Raw genomic sequence first — 24339 nt, forward strand, 5'->3', positions numbered from 1 at the left:
AAATGTTTAATGGGATAGTGCTTAAGATAGACTTTTGCAGCATACATCTAAAGTCCTATCTCTATCAGTACCGGTCCATTAATAAGCACATTTTGGGTACAGCAGTTCATCTCAAGTTAACTCATACATCTGTACTATCACACAGACTCAAAGTCTGGGTTTCATCCATAAGGTAACATGAATACTTATCATAAAAGGCCAATCTCTCCTTTGTTCTCTATTTTAATATCACCTCATTTCTCCCCTTGAAAGCCTTCCCTAATATAAAAGGAGTCTTGATAGTAGCCTGGCATTTTGCCACTTAAACTCTTAAAAGAGACGATGATATTTTTTAATAGCCTTCCTGGCCTTAAATCTGAGATGCAGCTGAAATCTCTTGATTTTCCTTTTAATGGATTAATTTCTACATTTAGTGTAATAATTCCCATTTCCCATTTGTCCTTGAACTTTATATGAAAAACAAATTTTACTAATAAACAATATTGCTTAATCAGCTCTAAAAATTACGAGGGAAAATATGAAGTCTACACAAAACCTGGAATTAAATGTCAATCTGTAAATTCCAAGTAACCCCAAAATCTTTTAGATTTAGAAATAACTTATCAGTGTTCCCAAATGTGCTAGAAAAAAGAAACCTTTTGTGTGTGCGTGATACCCTAAATATATCTGACAGAATCTTTAGTGTTATTATAAGTGTTAAGTGAATTGAAAGAGCATCATCAGTCCTGGATTTCCCTAAAAAGTATCATCTTTCATTTCCTTAGCACTCTCATGGATATATTCCAGAATCTATTTATTTCAGAGGGCATAAAAAGAAATAATTTTAAAAGAATACTGTAAAATGTATACTTGAGATAAGCATTTTATATCTGAGATATTTACAAAGTCTATTACAGAGGAACTCCATGACTACTTTTGCAACCAGGTATATATAACAATCCCAGAAACCCAGAATTAAATGCCACATTTGCAAGGAATACAGGGAGGAAATGGAGATATTTATTTCCCTAAAACATAGCTTCTAAAATATGTTAAAGGGCCATCAAAAGCACAGCCTTTAAATCTTCTCCGTATATACCACCTCTCTAACTTCTATACGCTTGAGACACTGAACAATAAAAAGTAACTTTTGAATCAACCCAGAGAAATAAACTGAGGGAAGATTCTATTAGCACTGGAGGAAAGATCTGCTGCCAAGAGAAGCTAACAGCAAAACCCATGTCCAAGAGAAGTGAAGCAAGACAAAGCATTCAGAGTGGAAAATTCATCTCGTGTGTGTGTATATATACTTACCATGAATATATAACTGCTATTAATTTAATACCACAAAACTAAAAGTCCCCAAATATCCCAGAATTTCACAAGTCATGCATAAAGTTACTAACGAAAGACAACGAGAAAGAGGGTTTTTGTTTGTTTGTTTTTTTGTTTTTTTATGAGATGGAGTCTCTTTCTGTCCCCAAGGCTGGAGTGCAGTGGCACAACCTCGGCTCACTGCGACCTCAGCCCCCAGGTTCAGGCAATTCTTGTGCCTCAGCCCCGCAAGTAGCTGGGACTACAGACATGTGCCAACACGCCTGGCTAATTTTTGTATTTTCAGTAAAGACGGGGCTTTACCATGTTGGCCAGACTGATCTTGAACTCCTGACCTCAAGTGATCCGCCGGCCTCAGCCTCCCAAAGTGCTGGGATTACAGGTGAGAGCCACTGCGCCCAGCCTGGTTGTTTTACTATGACAAAACTGAGGTATAGCCCTTGATCTGACAATCGGTCCTCCTACCAAGATCCTTGCCGGGTTGCTCTGAACTTCCTAAAACTCCTGTAGGGCACTCTCCGTCCAAATTCACAAGAGCAGACATGACTTATCCAGAATCATTATCAATAAAAGTTTTAAAATATGTTGAATAATATTAAGGAGTACAGAAGCAATTGCAACTATATTTGCAGTGTTTGGAAGGGACATTCTGCCTGACCTAGAGTCAGGCAAACACTACTCCAAGAAAGGAAACAGCAAGTAAAAAGCGCAAAATAAGAAAGAGCTTGGCCCACACAGGATGAGGAGCAGGAAGGAAGGCCCTTGTAGCTGCAGCAGAGTGAGGGGAAGAATCGTAGTAGATAAACAACACCATGCACTTTATAGGATTAACTTTTTTCCCCCATTTCTTTTTTCTTTTTAAGATAGAGTCTCGCTCTGTCACCCAAGATGGAGTGCAGTGACATGATCTCGGCTCACCACAACCTCCGCCTCCTGGGTTCAAGCGACTCTCCTGCCTCAGCCTCCTCAGTAGCTGGAACTACAGGTATAAACCACTACGCCTGGCTAATTTTCGTCTTTTTCAGTAGAGACGGGGTTTCGCCATGTTGGTCAGGCTCGTCTCAAACTCCTGACCTCAAGTGATCCACCCGCCTTGGCCTCCCAAAGTGCTGGGATTACAGGTGTGAGCCACCATTCCCAGCCTTTTCCCCCATTTCAATTGTACAAGCTTAGAATCTATTTTGAACTTCAGAATCAATCTTAGTCATTCTAAAGCTAAAGGTAGAGAGCCTAAGCCTCTTAACTTCCAGTCCATTTTACCTCTCACAATACCAAGAGCCATTAATACTATTTTTTCACATCTATATGGAGAAATTTCTTCTAATTGGCATTTTTTGGGGGTGGGGGAATTGAAACATTAGACTTAATCATTTCACAAGGTATGCATACATCAAAACATCACATTGTAACCCGTAAATATATACAATAAAAAACTTAGAAATCCATAACTTAAATAAGTAAATCCATAACTTAAGTTAAATAATAAAAAATGATTTAGTCTAACAAAAATGCTTTAGCTGGCTGAACAAGGCGGCTCATGCCTGTAATTCCAGAACCTCGGGAGGCTGAGGCTGATGGATCACCTGAGGTCAGAAGTTTGAGACCAGCCTGACCAACGTAGTAAAACCCCAGTTCTACTAAAAATACAAAAATTAGCCAGATGTGGTGAAGTACATCTGTACTCCCAGCTACTTGGGAAGCTGAGGCAGGAGAATCGCTTGAACCCAGAAGGAGGAGGCTACAGTGACCCAGGATCACACCGCTGCACTCCAGTCTGGGCAACAAAGCAAGACTCTGTCTCAAAATAAAACAAAATCTTTAGCTTATTTTTGCAGAGGTATACACTGAATGATTTTTTTTTCTGATATTGTATAAGCATTAAATGATTAAAAGTCAAACGGAGCATTTTTACTCAACTTTGATACCCTTTGATACCCTCCTTCCTAATCTTTGTGACTTCCTACCTCATTAAATGTCTGATAATGCTAACTGGCATTTTTTAACCCTAAACATTTTTGTTCTTATATGCAGAGTTTCTTCAAATATTGATCTCTATCCAAGCGCAGTATATGTAAAATTTATATTTAGGTATCAGGAGGCAAAAGCTGGTCAGCTGGGTGCAGTGGCTCACACCTATAATTCCAACACTTTGGGAGGCCAAGGAAAGCGGATCATTTGGGGTCAGGAGTTCAAAACCAGCCTGGCCAACATGGTGAAACCCCATCTCTACTAAAAATACAAAAAGTAGCTGGGAATGATGGCACATGCCTGTAATCTCAGATACTCAGGAGCTGAGGCAGGAGAATTGCTTGAACCTGGGACACAGAGGTTGCAGTGAGCCAAGATCATGCCACTGCACTCCAGCCTGGGCGACAGAGTGAGATTCCATCTCAAAAAAAAAAAAAAAAAAAAAAAGGCAAAAGCTGAATTTTAAAAAAATCTCAAAATATGAAGAAACTTCATTCCAAAATCTTACTAAAAATTAAAAAATACAAACAAAAAAATTGACTTCTTTTTTTCAAACAGCTTTCCATATAGACTTTTAGGGTAGTCCTCTGTGGTTAAATGTTTATGAGGAGAATTGCACCTGTGTTGTGGTCGGCTTTTAAATAAACTTGCACCTGCAGTGGCTTTTCATAGAATTGCTGTTTGAGATATTACATGTCAGTGGTTTGACCATCACACAGAGCTATTTCCCTTCACCATATCACCTGCAGGGCAGGTCCTAGTTTAAAAAGGGCCTACTTCCAAAAATTCATTTGAAAAAAGTCTGGTTAGATTTCATGGTAATCTGTCTAGGGACACAATAATAAGTAAGGTTTCCAGGATACCTCTCAAACAAAAAGAATATGCTCCCTTCGATTCATCCATTCCAGTGGTCTAGTCCTTCTCTGCTTTAAGAAAACTTCTAACTGCTCTAGTCAAATATGTCTGCTTTCCTTCTCCTGTATATGATCTGCTAATTCCTGTTTCAGAATCTTTTTTATTATATCATTTTCCTTCCCATAAATTTATTTCTCTTTCCTTCCTGCTCATCCTCATCAAAAATCCTGAAATCTTTCAAACGAATTCAAGTAGGTCTAAATGTCATTCCATTCTGTTCACTCCTTTACTTTATTTCTTCTTTGCTAATAAATTCATCTTGTATCTTGTATACCATTTTACTCGGTTGGCATATTACTTTATGGCACTTTTCTTATGTGTATAATTTTGTATATTAATGTTTTCCAGATGCAGAGAGGTGTTCATAAAGAGCAATATCAGATGGCACCCAAAAAAAGGATATGAAAGAACACCAAAAGGGAACTCTAAAGATTTAGTTGGGAAAGTAGGTAAGAAAATACAATTTTCTTGTTCTAACTCTTCTATTCAGAGTGTTCACATCATACATAAGTGTCATACTAAGTTCATTTTCCCTAATAAGGAGAAAGCATAAATCTGTGGTGAGGAATATCCAGTCAGTTATTTTTAAAATATCAGATGCAACTGTAAAGATGTATCTTAAGAAACACTTCTACTTAGTCTTCCTACTGAACAAAAGAGCAAGGCCTCTGGAGTCAGTTATAGCCTGGGTGCAAATGGGACTCTGACAAGTTATCAAATCTTGTTTTCTCTGTTTCATCTATAAAATGGGCATCACTGTAGTACGTACTTCACAAGATTGATGAGAATTAAATTGATAAGTGTAAAGCATGGAACATGTTAGAACATAGCTACAACACATAAACAATTACTTTAGCATAATGCTTAGCTCTTAATCTGCCTACTTTTCATATCCATATTCCCAGGACCCTGATTTAGACACAAGAACTCATCACTTTGATGACTATCACTATCTTGCATTAACTTCCTTCTGTCAATTTTCCAGTCCTTCCCTGTTTAAAACCCTCTAATGATTCCCTTTTGCTCATAGCATAAATAATATATCTCTACCCAAAATAGATATAGATCAAGACCACATTTGCAAATAGCTTATTAAATTCTTAGGTCATTTTTAATAATTTCTAATAACTTATTGAAATTTAACAGAGCTCACTTTTTTTGGTTGTTTTTTTTTTGTTTGTTTGTTTGAGATGGAGTCTCACTCTGCTGCCCAGGCTAGAGTGCAGTGGTGCAGTCTTGGCTCACTGCAACCTCCAAGACCTCCTGGGTTCAAATGATTCTCCTGCCTCAGCCTCCCGAGTAGGTGAGAGTACAGGTGTGGGCCACCACACCCAGCTAATTTTTATATTTTTAGTAGAGATGGGGTTTCACCATGTGGGCCAGGCTGGTCTCGAATTCTTGATCTCAAACAATGCGCCTCCCTCAGCCTCCCAAAGTGCTGGGATTACAGGCATGAGTCACTGTGCCCAGTCAATCCAAGCCTTTTTAATTTGACACCTGGAAATAGGTAGTCTTGTAACTCTAGTAGCAGGTAGATAGTATAACACCTTTGGTCTACTAGTTCACGTGTGCTAGTTACTTAAGTCAGAACAATCCAAAATTGTATTTTATTTGCTTTTAGTTAAATATCAAATATGGTCCCATGTTTCAACTGAATTTGAAAGACATCAAAATTTCTTTCTCTAAAGAGATCCATACATCAAACTGTCTAGAAGACATCTAGGCACTTAAATGGCTTCAGAGACATCTCAAATCAAATACATACAAAACTTAACTTCCCATTTCTTGGCCCCTGCTTAAATCTTTTTTTTTTTTTTTTTTTTTTTTTTTTTAGAAGAGTCTCGCTCTATTGCCCAGGCTGGAGAACAGTGGCACGATCTTGGCTCACTGCAACCTCTGCCTCTTGGGTTCAAGCAATTCTCCTGTTTCAGCCTCCCAAGTAGCTGGGACACAGGCATGCATCACCACACCAGGCTAATTTTTGTAACTCCTGTCCTCCAACAATCCACCCGCCTTGGCCTCCAAAGTGCTGGGATTACAGGCATGAGCCACCACGCCCGGCCAAGACAAGTACATAACTAGTCTTAACACAATGGAGAAAATATTTAGAAATCCCTAAGAAAGGAAGAGTTAAGGACTATTAGATGTTAATAGAAGGAAGTATATCAGAGAAGACAGCCTAGAGAAGACACAATCTTAGCTGGGCCTTGAAGGCCATATAAGTATTGAAATATGAGACAACCCAAAGAGAGGCCAAGAGAATAAAAATCTTGAAAAGAGAGAAAAAAAAAAATGAGTATCTAGTTTGGCTAGAACATATAATTCATGAAAGTGGGAAAGCAGCTGGAAAAATAAGTTGGGGCCAGATAAAGGCAGGCCCTGAATATTGGCTTAGAGATAAGAACTTGATTCTATAGAGAATGAGGGGTGACTAAGGAAAAAATTTTAACATGGGCTGTGTTTCAAAAGACCTTCACCACCAAAGCTATAATTATCACTGGGTCAATATTTAATATCAAAATAATTGTATCAAAAAATAATAATTGTATCCTCAAGTTTTCTCATGCAAAGAAAAAATTAAAAGTGATTAAATAATCTTTAGAAAGTAATTGCCAAGTTTTTAGTTGAATTAGAGTTTGGAAAGGAAAGCAGTGTCATAATTTCACTAAATTCTTCATTTTGTAATGAAGGCTACCAAACCAAGTCCTTTTAAATTAAAGCTTAAAAGCTAAAATATTTACCACATATTTCAGTAGAAGCTCTGTATTTTACTTCCAAGTCACTTTTAGGACTTTTGTGACTTAAAATAGATACAGACCTTATTTGCAAAAAGAATCTATGACATACTTGTTTCAGAGTAAGTGGTTTCTGACAGATGAAACTAGATGAAATGAAAGCAGATGGCAACTGAACTTCATCCATTTTCTTTCTTATAACTAAATATAATCTTTCTTTCTCTTTTGAGTCCAAAAATAGTTCAGCATGTTTCTGAGGTTATATTAAATTATCTAAATATATTGATAGGTATTAACACCAAGAATACATTTGCCTACTGTAAGTCTTATATCAAATTATTATTTTTAATATTACTACCTTTATGCACATTTTTAAGAAAAGCTACTTCTTTTGACAACTTCAGTCATCCCAGCCTAGTCAGTGATGCTGGGAAAAAACATAATACCCTGCTTATTGCAGCACTATTCACAATAGCAAAGACTTGATACCAACCCAAATGTCCATCAGTGACAGACTGGATTAAGAAAATGTGGCACATATACACCATGGAATACTATGCAGCCATAAAAAAGGATGAGTTCATGTCCTTTGCAGGTACATGAATAAAGCTGGAAACCATCATTCTCAGCAAACTATCACAAGGACAGAAAACCAAACACTGGATGTTCTCACTCATAGGTGGGAACTGAACAATGAGAACACTTGGTCACAGGATGGGGAACATCACACACTGGGGCCTGTCGTGCAGTGGAGGGTGGGGGGAAGAATAACATTGGGAGAGATACCTAATGTAAATGACGGGTTGATGGGTGCAACAGGCCAGCACGGCACATGTAATGAGCCTGCACGTTGTACACATGTACCCTAGAACTTGAAGTATAATAATAAAAATTTTTTTAAAAAGTAATATGTATTCAACTATTGTCTTTTTTTTTTTTCTTTTTTCTTTTTTCTTTTTTTTTTTTTTTTGGTAATGGAGTCTTGCTCTGTCACCCAGGCTGGAGTGCAGTGGCACGATCTCAGCTCACTGCAACCTCCGCCTCCCAGGTTCAAGCAATTTTCCTGCCTCAGCCTCCCAAGTAGCTGGGACTACAGGCATGCGCCACCACACCCAACTAATTTTTGCATTTTTAGTAGAGACAGGGTTTCACCATGTTAGCCAAGCTGGTCTCAAACTCCTGACCTCAGACAATCCGCCCACCTTGGCCTCCCAAAGTGCTGGGATTACAGGTGTGAGCCACCATGCCAAGCCTCAACTATTAAGTTCATGAAAGCTGTATATTAAATATTTCATCTTGTTAATTACTTTTAAATGTGAAGACCTGTGCTGGTGACTATGGAAGCTCAAAAGACACGATGCTGTTAAAGGTTACTGCTTTGAAGTGCTGACAGAGTATAGAAACATACATACCTGGACTGACTGACTGCATTTCCACTGCCTTCTCACACCCCACTCTTGCCAAGAAAGATTACTATATAATCTAGTATCTATCTAGGAAACCATAACCTTCGGAGGCTGAGTCTGAACTTGGCTATGGACGCTAAAGGAAAAAGTCACTGTCCACCTAACAACACAAATCAGGCACAATTACACATAACTGATAGAGAGGAAGTTTGAGATCTATGCAGGACTGTGGCGATGAAGCATATGAATTTGATCCTGTAGACCAAGCTTGTCCAACCCACAGCCTGCAGGCCATACGAAGCCCAGCACAACTCTGAACGCACCCCAACACAAATTTGTAAACTTTCTTAAAAGATTGTAAGTTCTTTTGCAATTTTTTTTTTTTTTTTTTTTTGAGATGGAGTCTAGCTTTTTTACCGAGGCTGGGGTGCAGTGTCGCAATCTTGGCTCACTGCAACCTCTGCGTCCCGGATTCAAGCGATTCTTCTGCCTCAGCCCCCTGAGTAGTTGAGATTACAGGCGTGCACCACCACGCTTGGCTAATTTTTGTATTTTTAGTAGAGACAGGGTTTCACCATGTTGGCCAGGCTGCTCTCGAACTCCTGACCTGGGGCGATCTGCCCACCTCAGCCTCCCAAAGTGCTGGGATTATAGGTGTGAGCTTCCACGCCTGGCGACCTATTGTTAGTGTTACTATATTTTATGTGTGGCCCAAGACAATTATTCTTCCAGTGTGGCCCAGGGAAGCCAAAGATTAGACACCCCTGCTATAGACATTGGGAAGCTAAAAGATTAGACACCCCTGCTATAGACATTGGGAAGCTAAAAGATTAGACACCCCTGCTATAGACATTGAGAAGCTAAAATATGGGACGCCCCTGCTACAGACAGTGGGAAGCTAAAAGATTGGACACCCCTGCTATAGACGTTGGGAAGCTTCTGCAGGATTTTAAGTTATGAATTGATATAGTCCTTTTTTGTTTGCTCATTTGTTTTTTAATGAAATCTCAGGTGCAGTTAATTATTCTCCTCAGTTCCTGGCACATTATTATTGGTCTGTGGAAATGTCCTCTTCTATTCATTTTAATATCCAACCCTTACCCCATTCTTCATCTTCCATAAGCAGCTATTCTTTTGTGTTTAATGTATATTATTTTGTTTGATTATATTCCTACAAAATGTGTATTGTTATATTATTGTGCCTGCATTTTTAATTTTTGTGAATGGTATATTATTTATTATGTTCTATTTTTTACTTTTTTCCCTTACCACATTGTTTTAAAGTTCCATTCATGTTGCCATATGGACTACTGCTTCCAATTACTATATAGTTAAAATGTCTATGAAATGTATCATCTTGGCCAAGCATGATGGCTCAAGTCTGTAATCCCAGCACTTTGGGAGGATGAGGGGTGGGTCACCTGAGGTCAGGAGTTCGAGACCAGCCTGGCCAACATAGTGAAACCCCGTCTCTACTAAAAATACCAAAATTAGCTAGGCTTGGTGGCAGGCGCCTGTAACCCCAGCTACTCGGGAGGCTGAGGTAGGAGAATTGCTTGAATCTGGGAGGCGGAGGTTGCAATAAGCTGAGATTGTGCCATTGAACTCCAGCCTGGGTGACAAGAGTGAAACTCTGTCTCAAAAAAAAAAATTATCATCTTAATCATGAGAGTGAAAGGAGGTGCTATGAATAATTACACTGGGATAACAGGTTAAACAAGGTCATCCTAGGGCAAGCCAGAATGTATGATCGCTCTATGCTCCTAAATTCCATGCTATTCTTCCACAACATTTTATTGATCCGCTGTTCCAGTGATGGATATCCAGGTTGTCTCTAACTTGCTGCTACCAAAAATAACTTTTCAAATAGCCTCGTACAGGTCCTCTTATAGATGGGCTTACGTGAGAATTTCTTAAACAAAAAGATATCTGCAATGATTTGTAAATTTCTGATACAGGTAATTCTGAGCACCCAGAAGATTAGTAAAGTTACAAATGAGAATAAAGCATAGTAGAGTACTTAGGTTAGCATTGAAGGTTTTTGTAGTAATGAAAGGTATGGCTGGAAAGGTTGTTTTGGGGTAAAACTTCAGGATAGCCATGTATGCTGTTAATAAATGAGTTTTTACTATCTTGATAGGAAATGAAAGTTTCTGAACCAGGATATGGGGTGACAGAAATGATATTCTAGGAAGATATATCTGATGTACCAGATCAAATGTACCAGAGACTAAAAGGAGACCTATTAAAGGAAAAGTTGAAAGCCAGTATAGTATAGTACTTAGCTATAGCACAGCATGGATTCTGAAGCTGGACTGTTCTGGTTTAAATCTAGTTCTAACACTTATCAGCTTTATGACCTCACTTAAGCTATATGTGCCTAATTTTCTCATCTCCAATTACAGATTATTATAGTAACTTTTCACAGGGTTATAATGGTTTCAAGAGCTTACAACGGTATCTAGCACATAATAACCACTCTCAGTGTTAGCTATTATTAATTATAATTGCTTCAACAGTCCAGGAAGAAATAAAGATTAGTTTAAGCTAATGTGATCATACAATACCTCCAACACCCAGAACAAATGCCCTGAAAGAAGTATCCTAATGTGTCATCACCTAATGTGTCATTCACAGACTCCCTAATTTCCATAGTAAGAAAATCCCATAAAGGGCTTAGAGTAAGGCAAAAAGAATATTTTTTTAAAAAAAAAAAACCTGCTGGCTCTCATTAGTGTAGCTTGCTAACTCCTGAGTCAGATATTGCAATAACATAATAAAGATTCAAATTGGCTGGCCGCAATGGCCCACACCTGTAATCCCAGCACTTTGGTAGGCTGAGATGGGCAGATCACCTGAAGTCAGGAGCTTGAGACCAGCCTGGCTAACATGGTGAAACTCCATCTCTACTAAAAACAGATAAATTACCCAGGTGTGGTGGCAGGTGCTTGTAATCCCAGCTACGTGGGAGGCTGAGGCAGGAGAATCAATTGTTCTTTATCAAAAGGATCTGAAAAACTGGGTGAAGCGGCTTGCACCTTTAGTCTCAGCTACTCAGGGGGCTGAGGCAGGAGATCACATAAGCCCAGGAGTTCTATCCAGCCTGGGGAACATAGCAAGCACCTGTCTCTAAAAACAAAGGCTCTGAGAATGTTAGAATACAATACTCTCTGAATATGCATTGAATACTGCAACTCTGTTCTGATAGGAAATTTAATATTTAGTATAAACTAAATAATATTAATATGATCATTCCCATTTACAATATCCAAAATATTTTTCTAACTTATCTATAATAAAATATGCATTTTAGTCTTGAAGCCTGACTAAATTCTCAAATAATTTGCAATTAAAATAACAATTAGTATTTGTTTTATGTGTCTAAATAAAACTTAATATTTAAATAATGAAAATTTAACATTTAAAGCAAGGAAATAACTACAGTCCTAGCACAAATGTCATATTCTTTAAGCAATATTCCCAAAACAGCAATCTAAAGGTTATCTCTTACCCCTCCGTTCTCTTACAGCACTGGGTTTACATCATACACTGCCTTGTATTCCGGTAATCTGTATGAGCGTCTTATTTTCTACCTGATTATAAAGTCCTTAACTAGCTGATTCATCTTTGGATCCACTACTGTCTGTGGCATTCTGCAACAAAGAGTAAGCAGTTAATATCTGCTAAATGACAAAATGTACTAAAATTTACATTAAGAAATAAATTCATGCTTACCATCAGAACATAACTTTTGCCCACATCTTTCTAAATTTTATTTTCTAAAATCTTGTAAAAATTTCAAAATGTTTCAGACACCTTTAGGCACTTGGAAAATGTTTAAAGTATCACTTTTCTAAAATTTTGCATTATTTCTATTAACCTAATGACACTATACTTTCTGCAAAGAAACTGTCACCTTTGGCCGGATGCGGTGGCTCACGCCTGTAATCCCGGCACTTTGGGAGGCCGAGGCGGGCGGATCACGAGGTCAGCAGATCGAGACCATCCTGGCCAACATGGTGAAACCCCGTCTCTACTGAAAATACAAAAATTAGCTGGGGGTGGTGGCGTGTGCCTGTAATCCCAGTTACACGGGAGGCTGAGGGAGGAGAATCACTTGAACCAGGGGATCGGAGGTGGCAGTGAGCCGAGATCGCCACTGCACTCCAGCCTGGCGACAGAGCGAGCCTCTGTCTCAAAAAAAAAAAAAAGAAAAGAAAAGAAAACAGAAAGAAATTGTCACCATTAATTTTATTTTACTTATTTTTTTGAGACAGAGTCTCCGTCTGTCGCCCAGGGTAGAGTGCAGTGGTGCGATATCGCCTCACTGCCACCTCCGCCTCCCGGGTTCAAGTGATTCTCCTGCCTCAGCCTCCCGAGTAGCTGGGATTGATTACAGGTGCCCGCCCCCAAGCCCTGCTAATTTTTTTTGTATTTTTAGTAGAGACTGGGTTGCACCATTGTTGGCTAGGCTGATTTTGCACTCCTGACCTCAAGTGATCCACCCACCTCGACCTCCCAAAGTGCTTAGGATTACGGGCGTAATCCACCGCGCCCAGCCATGTCACCATTAATTTTAGCAACATATCAAAAGTTCAGCTTCCAACCACCTACATTAAAAGGTATCATAATACTAACCCCGAACCTTGCATATGTAATGCCTAAAAACTTACACCCTGAATTACTCTAACATTCAGGGCAGACCTCCTCGAGAAGAGTCAGACCCTGCAGTGGGGCTCTGCCTTCCCACCGTCAGCCTCAGGGTCATCTAGGTTTATCGATCCCCATGGAGCGGGTCCCCGAGCTCTGTAAGCAGGGAGAGGGCGAGGGGGATGAGTAAACCCGAGCCGGAGGTCCGGCCTGCGCTCTCCCCCGGAAACCTCCCGCGGGATTCTGGAGTCTAGCCGCGCTGCCTGAGGCTGTGGTGCCCAGAAATGTGGTGGTGGGGCGGGGGGGTGGGTATGAGAGAAAAACAATCTGATTAACTTCCAGCCTGATAAGCAGAAAAGAGAAAACAAGGGAGCAGGAGAACTACACTAGCACACGCCTGCCGGTCGCAAATGCCAGGTACACGCGCAGTTAAAACTCCATGGAATGCCCCCACGACTTCTCCAGGGCGTAAAGCGCAGCGCCCTCTATTGGCCGTCTGGATCTCGCCTGGAGGTGCCGTCAAGATTTCGTCCGCCAGCCACGCCCAGGCACTCCAGAATAAGCGCATGAGCCCCAAGAAAGGGTTCGGTGGAACGGAACTTCCTTATCCTATCGTTTCCACACGGAAAGATTTTAATTCACCGGAATCGACTGGCGTCAAAGGGCACAGCGAAAAGGAAGTTGGTATCAACGTGACCTCGCCTAAGGGACCGAGCGGAAGTCCTGAATCGTACGCCACGCGGAGAGCATGCTGGGGGCCGGAAGGTAAAAGAAATTCCTGTAGCGGATCCTGAGTCTGCAAACTCTGGTGGCAGGGGAGCGCGCGGCTGTTTAAAGCCACGAGTTATCGGAGCGTCTGATTCCTGCACCGAAGTCAGAGGTGGCCGAAAGTCCGGAGTCGCTGTAAAACCTGAGATTGTGAGCCATGGTGGGGAGATCCCGGCGGCGCGGAGCAGCTAAGTGGGCAGCTGTGCGAGCCAAGACAGGTCCCACGCTCACCGACGAAAACGGAGATGATTTAGGATTGCCACCCTCACCAGGGGACACCAGCTACTACCAAGATCAGGTAGATGACTTTCATGAGGCACGATCTCGGGCCGCCTTAGCTAAGGGCTGGAATGAAGAACAGAGTGGAGACGAGGAGGATGGCGAGGAGGAGGAGGAGGAGGTGCTAGCCCTAGATGTGGACGATGAGGACGACGAAGATGGGGGGAGTGCGGGGGAGGAGGAGGAGGAGAATGCCGATGATGATGGTGGGAGCTCCGTGCAGAGTGATGCTGAGGCCTCTGTGGATCCCAGTTTGTCGTGGGGTCAGAGGAAAAAACTTTACTATGACACGGACTATGGTTCCAAGTCCCGAGGCCGGCAGGGTCAACAGGAGGCAGAGGAGGAGGAAAGAGAGGAGGAGGAGGAGGCACAGATCATTCAGCGGCGCCTAGCCCAAGCGCTGCAAGAGGACGATTTTGGTGTCGCCTGGGTTGAGGCCTTTGCAAAACCAGTGCCTCAGGTAGATGAGACTGAGACACGGGTCGTGAAGGATTTGGCTAAAGTTTCAGTGAAGGAGAAGCTGAAAATGTTGCGAAAGGAATCCCCAGAACTCTTGGAGCTGATAGAAGACCTGAAAGTCAAGTTGACAGAGGTGAAGGATGAGCTGGAGCCATTGTTACAGTTGGTGGAACAAGGGATCATTCCACCTGGAAAAGGAAGCCAATATTTGAGGACCAAGTACAACCTCTACTTGAATTATTGTTCGAACATCAGTTTTTATTTGATCCTGAAAGCTAGGAGAGTCCCAGCACATGGACATCCTGTCATAGAAAGGCTTGTTACCTACCGAAATTTGATCAACAAGCTGTCAGTTGTGGATCAGAAGCTGTCCGCAGAAATTCGTTATCTGTTGACACTTAAGGATGATGCTGTAAAGAAAGAACTGATTCCGGAAGCAAAATCCACCAAGCCCAAACCAAAGTCTGTTTCAAAGACTTCTGCTGCTGCCTGTGCTGTTACAGATCTTTCTGATGATTCTGATTTTGATGAAGAAGCTAAACTGAAGTACTATAAAGAAATAGAAGACAGGCAAAAGCTAAAGAGAAAGAAAGAAGAAAATAGCACTGAAGAACAGGCTGTTGAAGATCAAAATGCAAAGAGAGCCATTACCTATCAAATTGCTAAAAATAGGGGACTTACTCCTAGGAGAAAGAAGATTGACCGCAATCCCAGAGTGAAACACAGGGAGAAGTTCAGAAGAGCCAAAATTCGAAGAAGAGGCCAGGTTCGTGAAGTTCGTAAAGAAGAGCAACGTTATAGTGGTGAATTATCTGGCATTCGTGCAGGAGTTAAAAAGAGCATTAAGCTTAAATGAAGTTTTTGCTTAGCATAAGGTTTTTGGCAATTGTGGATCAATACATTTTTACTTTTAACTAAAGTGATTGTATTAATATATAATACTTTAAATTTTAAAAATTCTTGTCCACAGGGAAATTTGTCTGGGTTATTGGACAATTTATATTAAGATTATAAGAACTGTGGGAGCAATATGAAGGTGCTTGAGAAAAGAGATGATGTTGAAGTTTTTCAGTATTCTGTTAAACAGGTATTAGCTTAGGCAAATTTCACAGTTCATTGTACAGTGTTAAACTCAGAACATGTGTAACTTTTCACATAAAGAGAATGCACCTTTGAGAGTTATTTGTAAAGCAGCCTATAAAATAGTTCTGAAATATTTTATTTACCTAACTGTAATTATTGGGCTACTTGTTAATAAATGGACTTAATGTTAACATGGATTTCATACGTTCTGTGTGGTTTAAAAGCATAGGAATGAAACTTTGGTTAAAAGTAGAAAAAGGAAGATATATGCCGTAATTACATCAATTGTCAATATTTTCTCATAGTTCTTCATGTGGTAAATAAGATAAAAATCCCATTTCCCCTTCTTTACTGGTGATTTGCAGCGGTTGCTGCTTGTGCTTGCACTCCATTTGCTAAAAATTTGATATGATTACTACTAGGTAAGTGGTAACTAAGTGGCAACAAAGTTCCATTTTTACAGAGTCTCACTCTAGCCCAGGCTGGAGTGCAGTGGCAGGATCTCTCGGCTCACTGCAACCTCCACCTCCCGGGTTCAAGTGATTCTCCTGCCTCAGTCTCCTGAGTGGCTGGGATTACAGGTGCTCACCACCACGTCCAGCTAATTTTTGTATCTCTAGTTGAGACAGGGTTTTGGCTAGGCTGGTCTTGAACTCCTGACCTCAAGTGAGCAGCCCGCCTTGGCCTCCCAAAGTGCTGGGATTACAGGCATGAGCCATCACGCCCAGCTCAATGTTCCATTTTTCTTTGCTGCTACACTGGTCTCTAAGTAGAGGGAAGATGTCAAGGTGGTGAATGTAAAAATAGGATATTGCCAGGGAAGAAAATGAGAGGACTAGTGAAGGAAACCCACAAAAAAAAAGCGCTAATTTCCTCATTGTGTCACTGTGTATTCAGTAAACATTGTGCTAGCTGCTAGAGATGCAGAGATGATGCATGATTAATATTTATTGAACACTTGCCATGTGCTAGTTGTACATCACCTCATTTAATCTTTAAAATAACTTTGCAAGGTGATACTGTGCTCTTACAGATGAGGATGCTGAAATTTTGGAAGGTTGACCTTCTAAAGGACACCTTCTGGAAATCTGAACCCAAACTAACTTGAGCATTCATTCTCTTAACCTCTGGCTTACAGCTACTTCCTCAGAGTAGCACACAGGACAAATTATTTTGTTTCCTTATAAATAAAAGAGGTAGGTTGGAAATAAAAATAACAGTGCTTTCTAAGGTAACTTTTCTGAGCACTTTGTGCTTATTTCCTTATTTCTCATAACCTTATGTGGTAAATTCTGTTATCCGTATTTTGAAGATAAGGAAACTGGCAAAAAGAAGTAACTTTCTCAAGGTCACACAGCTATTAAGTGGCAGAGCCAGGATTTCAACCCAGCCTTTATGGCTTCAGAACCCAATTCTATACTTTTTATTTTATTTTTTATTTTTTTATATAACAGAAAAAATACAGGTTTTGGAGTTAACAGGATGATTTTCAGTTACTTGATCTCTGAGTTTCATTTTCTTCATCTGTATGAGTCTCTATTATTATACCTACCTCAGAGAAGCCATAAGTCAGTGGTTAAGAGCAGACTGTAGTTAGACTGCTGGGTTGGGTCTTTTGTAGGGGGGGTTGTTTGTTTTGTTTTGGTTTTTTTGCAACACAGTCTCACTCTGTCACCCAGGCTTGAGTGCAGTGGTGTGATCTCAGCTCACTGCAACCTAAACCTCCCAGGTTCAAGCAGTTCTGCCTCAGCCTCCGGAGTAGCTGGGAGTACAGTCCTGGTCGAACCCCTGGCCTCCCAAAGTGCTGGGATTACAAGCCTGAGCCACCACACCTGGCCAGAATACTGGGTTTCTAACCCAGCTCCATCACTTAGTACCTGGGATTTGGACAAATTGCTTGATCTGTCTGTTACTCAGTTTTCTCATCTAAAATGGGGATGATAGTACCTACTTTGTAGAGTTATGAGGATTAAGTGAATTAATGTATATAAAGCACTTAGAACAGTGTCTTTTAAGTGTTGGCTTATAAATGATAAATTAATAAGTTAGGGAGGAAAGGGTAGCATTGGATAAGCACATGAGTTACAGAAAATCTAGGACAGGGCAAAAAGAGAGGACATGAAGTTAGAGGTTGAAAGTATTTGGGCTGGGCATGGTGGCTAATACCTGTAATCCCAGCACTTTGGGAGGCTAAGGCAGGTGGATCACCTGAGGTCAGGAGTGCGAGACCGGCCCGGCCAACATGGTGAAACCCTGACTCTACTTAAAGTACAAAAACTAGCTGGGCATGGTGGCATGCACCTGTAATCTCAGCTACCTGGGAGGCTGAGGCAGGACAATCACTTGAGCCCAGGAGGCAGAGGTTACAGTGAGCTGAGATTGCACCACTGCACTCTAGTCTGGGTGACCAAAAGACTTAGTCTCAAAAAAAAAAAAAAAAAGTTTTTGGTGTTCAACCGGGAATGGCAGGTACCTGTAGTCACAGCTGTCAGGAGGCTGAAGCAGAGGATTGCTTGAGCCCAGGAGTTCAAGGCCAGCCTGGGCAATATAGTGAGATTCTACAAAATAAATTTTTAAAAATTTTCAAGAAAAGTATCTGGTGTTTTATATCAAATCCCTGCTATATTCGGAGATTATATGGGGGTAGAGACGATAGATAGACAGATGGATTTGGTAAGAAAAAAATTATGTTTTGAAGGAAGAAAAATCTTCCATTTAGAAAAGTGGAAAAAAATATGTTATATATTCCTTTAGAGACATCACAATACTTTATAAATATTATTCATTTTGGAGTAGCTAGGATGTAGATGGTGCTATCCTATATTATAAACATAAAACATGACTTTGATGTGAGTTAATGGAAAAATAAGTTGTTGGATATAATATTTACATCTTTCAAAATTTGTTGTTTTTATTTTTTGAGATGGAATTTTGCTCTGTCGCCCAGGCTGGAGTGCAGTGGCGCAATCTTGGCTCACCTCAACCTCCGCCTCCCAGGTTCAAGCGATTCTCTTGCCTCAGCCTCCTGAGTAGCTGGGATTACAGGCTAGTGATGGGGTTTCTCTGTGTTGGTTAGGCTGGTCTTGAACTCCCGACCTCAGGTGATCCACCAGCCCCAGCCTCCCAAAGTGCTGGGATTACAGATGTGAGCCACTGCACCTGGCTGTTTTTTTGTTTTTGTTTTTGTTTTTGTTTTTGAGACAGAGTCTTGCTCTGTCACCCAGGCTAGAGCAGGCTAGAATGCAATGGAATAATCTAGGCTCACTGCAACCTCCGCCTCCCAGGTTCAAGTGATTCTCCTACCTCAGCCTCCGGAGTAGCTGGGATTATAGGTATACACAACCACACCCAAGTAATTTTTGTATTTTTAGTAGAGATGGGGTTTCACCATGTTGGCCAGGCTGGTCTTGGACTCCTGACCTCAGGTGATCCGCCCACCTCGGCCTCCCAAAGTGCTAGGATTACAGGTGAGAGCCACTATGCCCAGCCTCATCTTTCAAAATTTGTATGTATATTTAACAAACATTTAAAGAGCACTGAGATGTGCTGGGTACTGTCATTGGTGCATGAATAAGTTGTTAACTAATGTGATAATCTTTGTAAAAATTCACTTTGTGAATTCTGGAGAGCTTCATGGGTAAGAGTTCCAATAAAGTAGATTACCGGTAGCAGGCATCAGTGGAAAGCAACAACAACCTGTTAGTTTTATGGCAGTATATTAAACGATAGGCAGCTATGAAAAATACAAAATATTAAAAATTAAAGTAGAAGAAAACATCAAATTAGTGATCCACTAAATAGCTAGTGATGCACTTACTCTGCCACTAATCAGCTGACTGGCTTTGGGCCAGTCAATTTCTCTAAGCCACAGTTCTTACCTATATTCTTATCTACGAAGAAGTTAAATAAGATCAACATGCCACTTTAATTTTTGTGTAGAAATAGATTTTATTCACTTTTCAGACCTCTAAGAACTACCTAATGGTGAAAGCTTCTGGCAAACTGGAAAATTACTTTTTGTGATCTAAAAGATAAAATCTAGCTTACATAATTTGAATAATTAATTTTATTCACATATCTTACACAAAGTATTTAATATATCTGAGGAATGGATGGAGTTGCTATGAAATAAAAGAATTTTAAGTTAACATGTTAAATTATACAAGTTAATATTACCAGAATAATTCAGGAAAAGTGGAACTTAGTATGCTTTACATCTCGGAGATCACAGTGATGAACAGGTATTGAACAGGAACACTGAATTATAGATGTTACCAAAAAAAAAATCATGTTTCTAACTAGAATTTGAAATCACACTGGGCCGGGTGCGGTGGCTCACGCCTGTAATCCCAGCACTTTGGGAGGCTGAGGCGGGCGGATCACAAGGTCAGGAGTTCGAGACCAGCGTGGCCAACATGGTGAAACCCCATCTCAACTAAAAATACAAAAAGTAGCCTCGTGTGATGGCCCATGCCTGTAGTCCCAGCTTCTCAGGAGACTGAGGCAGGAGAATTGCTTGAACCCGGGAGGCAGAGGTTGTGGTGAGCTGAGATTGCACCACTGCACTCCAGCCTGGGTGACAGAGCAAGACTCTGTCTCAAAACAACAACAACAACAAAAATCACACTGAAAAAAAAAAGTTGCTTCAGCTAATCACATTACTTTTTTTTATTCTTAAAAACAAAATTGTAATTTGCCTTTGAAAATTTAAAAAACAGACACAGGCAGAGTGCAGTGATTCATGCCTGTAATCCCAGCACAGCAGGAGGCCGGGGCAGGCAGATCACTTAAGGTCAGGAGTTCGAGACCAGCCTGATCAACATGGCAAAACCCCATCTCTACTGAAACAAACAAAAAATCAGCCAGGCATGGTGGTGCACTCCTGTAGTCCCAGCTACTCGGGAGGCTGAAGCAGGAGAATCACTTGAAACTGGGAGGCGGAGGTTGTAGTGAGCACTCCAGCCTGGGCAACGGAGAAAGACTCAGTTTCAACAATAAAAAAGAAAAAAACAGTATAGAAACTTAATACTCCCCCATCAACAAATATTAGTCTGTATTTTTTTATTTTGTTTAAGATATAGTTTCTCATAGCTGAGTTTTTAATTGGTAGTTACTTTAGCTATGTATTCCAGATGATATATTTTGATTCTTTCAGCTATTCTTAAAAAATAAAAACAATGATTTTACATTTGCTTCAAAGCAGTTTTAAATGACAGCAAGTATCAAGAATCAACATTTGTTAAACTGCAAAGCAAAAAGACATGGAGGAAACTAGTAAAATGTTCTGCTTTAAGAAAGCCAATAGGGCCGGGCGTGGTGGCTCACACCTGTAATTCCAGCACTTTGGGAGGCCGAGGTGAGTGGATCACCTGAGGTCGGGAGTTAGAGACCAGCCTGACTAACATGGAGAAACCCTGTCTCCACTAAAAATACAAAATTAGCCGGGTGTGGTGGTGCATGCCTGTAATCTCAGCTACTCGAGAAGCTGAGGCAGGAGAATGACTTAAACCCGGGAGACAAAGGTTGCAGTGAGCTGAGATTGCTCCATTGCACGCCAGCCTGGGCAGCAAGAGGGAAACGCCATCTCAAAAAAAGAAAAGAAAGGCAGTAAATGGAAGTGATTGGGAAAAGTTTAGCCTCCAGAGCCAGATTGAGTTCAAAGCCCTGTTTCACCCATGTACCATGTGTCTTTGGTCTACTTAACCTCTCTGTATCCCAATTTCCTCACATTGAATAATATATAATAGTTAATAGTTTAAACAGTTCATCATGTAACATCAGTTTAGAACACTTGACAGGTAGTAAGTGCTTCATGTTCGTTACTATTTTTTTAAATCCAATTTTGAAAAACTGGCCGGGTGCAGTGGCTCACGCCTGGTATCCCAGCACTTTGGGAGGCCGAGGTGGGTGACTTATCTGAGATCGGGAGTTTGAGACCAGCCTGACCAACATGGAGAAACCCCGTCTTTACTAAAAATGCAAAATTAGCCGGGTATGGTGGCGCATGCCTGTAATCCTAGCTACTCTGGAGGCTGAGGCAGGAGAATCGCTTGAACCCAGGAGGCAGAGGTTGCAGTGAGCCAAGATCGTGCCATTGCACTCCAGCCTGGGCAACAGGAGCAAAACTCATCTCAAAAAAAAAAAAAGAAAGAAAGAAAAACTGCCAGGTGTGGTAGCTCACACCTATAATCCCAGCACTTTGAGAGGCTCAGATAGGAGAACTGCTTGAACCCAGGTATTCAAGCCAACCTGGGCAACATAAAACATTTAAAAAATTAGCTGGGCATGATAGCACACGTGCCTGTAGTACCAACTTCTTGGGAGGCTGAGGTGGGAGGACTGCCTGTGCCTGGGAGGTTGAGGCTGTAGTGAGGCATGATGGCCCCACTACACTCTAGCCTGGGCTGCAGAGTGAGACCCTGTCTTAAAAAGCGAATTTACTCCACTTGAATGAGTTAATTTTTCTTTGGTTCTACCATAATGGTTCTTTTGTTTGTTTGTTTTTGTTTTTGTTTTTGAGATGGAGTCTCGCTCTGTTGCCCAGGCTGGAGTGCAGTGGCGCAATCTCGGCTCACTGCAACCTCCACCTCCTGGGTTCAAGTGATTCTCCTGCCTCAGCCTCCTGAGTGGCTGGGACTACAGGCGCCTGCCACCACACCCAGCTGATTTTTGTATTTTTAGTAGACAGGGTTTCACCGGATGGTCTCGATCTCCTGACCTCGTGATCTGCCTGCCTCGGCCTCCCAAAGTGCTGGGATTACAGGCGTGAGCCACCGCGCCTGGCCAACAATAATGGTTCTTAAACCAGAATCTCCAGGGGTCAGTTGGTAAGTGTCAAGTACAGATTCCTGTGCCCTACCTGCACAGATTCTGATTGAACTGTCCTGGTGTTGGGTCCAGTCATCTCTATTTTAACCGGTATGCAACATGATTCTGATCCAAATGGCCTACAGGATACGTTTTGGGAAACATTGCTCTGGGTTTTTCTCAGCTAATAACATTAGGCATATGAATGAAGTTAATTACAGGAGTGAAATATGATGTGGCATTACCATGGGACTTCTTCTTGAGAATCTTAAAAATAATAGGCCTCCCCACACCCCACCCCAGAACCATAGCATAGTCCTCATCACATTTTGCATATGACAGTGGGTTCCTGGACTCCCTGAAGCCAGGAGTCCATGGACCTCAGTTAGAAAACTTTATGCTAGCCTGGGCGCGGTGGCTCACGCCTGTAATCCCAGCACTTTGGGAGGCCTAGGAGGGCAGATCAAGAAATCAGGAGATCAAGACCATCCTGGCAAACATGGTGAAACCCCGCCTCTACTAAAAATACAGAAATTAGCCAGGTGTGGTGGTGCACTCCTGTAATCCCAGCTACTCAGGAGGTTGAGGCAGGAGAATCACTTGAACCCGGGAGGCGGAAGTTGCAGTGAGCCGAGATCATGCCACTGCACACCAGCCTGGCGACAGAGCGAGACTCCATGTGAAAAAAAAAGAAAACTTTATGCTAGAAGGGCTGTATCTTTTACCCTTGTGCATTGTTTTATATGGCCTGTTTTAATATATATAATAGGCAATTTTGCCATGGTGGGGTGAGGATTATTCAAATTAAGTAGATGGCAGAATTTAATTAGCACCTAAAATGTTTTCACATTTATTAAATGACTTCTTTTAGACATACTTACAGTTTTATTCACACCACACTTGAGCATACATAAAAAGGGAAATATAAATGTAAGCTAAATAAGTTATTCCTTAAGCTTCTTATTCAGTCCAGTTATTCTAAATTGCTTTTATTCAGATACCCGAAGGTCACAGAAAAAAAGAATTTTGATGTGATCTTAAGAAGAAAGAGTCTTACAAATAAATGAGGCTGGGCGTGGTAGCTCACGCCTGTAATCTCAGAATTTTAGGAGGCCAAGGTGGACAAATCACTTGAGCACAGGAGTTTGAGACCAGCTTGGGCAACAGGGCGAAACTCTATCTCTACTAAAACTACATAAATTAGCTGGGTATGATGGCGTGCGCCTGTGGTCCCCGCTACTGGTGAGGTTGAGGTGGGAGGATCACTTGAGCCTGGGAGGTCAAGGCTGCAGTGAGCCGTGATTGCGCCACTACACTCCAGCCTGGGGGACAGTGAGGCCGTGTCTCAAAAAAATAAAAAATAAAGTGAGGGGGGCTGAGAACTACTTAGGAAATAGTACAAGGAATAAATAGTACAAAAAAATAAATCTTTTATGCATTGGAAAAAGAAAAAATGATGCTAACTTTGGGAAGAGGCATAAATTCATTACAATTAAAGCAGTTAACTGCTTAAATAGGATGCTATGGGACCTCAAAAATGGTATGTACCTTTCTACATGGGGAGAGCAGAGAAAATATCACAGGTTTGTTTGAGTAGAGTTTGGGAGAGGTAGAGTAGGTACCACAATATGAATAAGGCCAGACATGTTAAGCTTAGCCAAAGGCAACAAGGGGTAAGACAAGATAGGAGGATAATATTGGAAAGATAGGAAGGGGTTAGATCATGAAAGACCTTACTAGGTAGTTAATGCACTTGGATTGTATCCCAGACATAAAGAAGTGAACCCAGGTTTTTTTTTTTTTTTTTTTTTTTGAGACGGAGTTTAGCTCTGCCACCCAGGCTGGAGTGCAGTGGCCGGATCTCAGCTCACTGCAAGCTCCGCCTCCCGGGTTCACGCCATTCTCCTGCCTCAGCCTCCCGAGTAGCTGGGACTACAGGCGCCCGCCACCTCGCC

At 41.2% G+C, this 24339-nt stretch overlaps 1 protein-coding gene and 1 long non-coding RNA gene across 2 annotated transcripts; both read left to right on the forward strand.

Moving 5' to 3' along the window:
- The first annotated feature begins 2220 nt into the window (after positions 1 to 2220).
- LOC105477328 (uncharacterized) lies at positions 2221 to 11986 on the forward strand. The gene is made up of 3 exons (XR_984614.3): positions 2221 to 2299; positions 4546 to 4646; positions 11868 to 11986. It is a non-coding gene; the product is annotated as an uncharacterized lncRNA (long non-coding RNA).
- A 1709-nt stretch (positions 11987 to 13695) lies between these two features.
- On the forward strand, positions 13696 to 15774 carry LOC105477330 (UTP3 small subunit processome component). Its single transcript, XM_011733802.2, has one exon. The coding sequence runs from the start codon at positions 13914 to 13916 to the stop codon at positions 15348 to 15350; it is 1437 nt and encodes a 478-aa protein (XP_011732104.2). The 5' UTR covers positions 13696 to 13913; the 3' UTR covers positions 15351 to 15774.
- Positions 15775 to 24339: the final 8565 nt, after the last annotated feature.

Source organism: Macaca nemestrina, chromosome 3 (genome assembly GCF_043159975.1).
Source record: "Macaca nemestrina isolate mMacNem1 chromosome 3, mMacNem.hap1, whole genome shotgun sequence".
NCBI classification, from domain to species: domain Eukaryota; kingdom Metazoa; phylum Chordata; class Mammalia; order Primates; family Cercopithecidae; genus Macaca; species Macaca nemestrina.

Excerpts from the sequence above, each read along its gene's own strand:
- LOC105477330 (XM_011733802.2), top strand. The coding sequence starts at position 13,914 with ATGGTGGGGAGATCCCGGCGGCGCGGAGCAGCTAAGTGGGCAGCTGTG.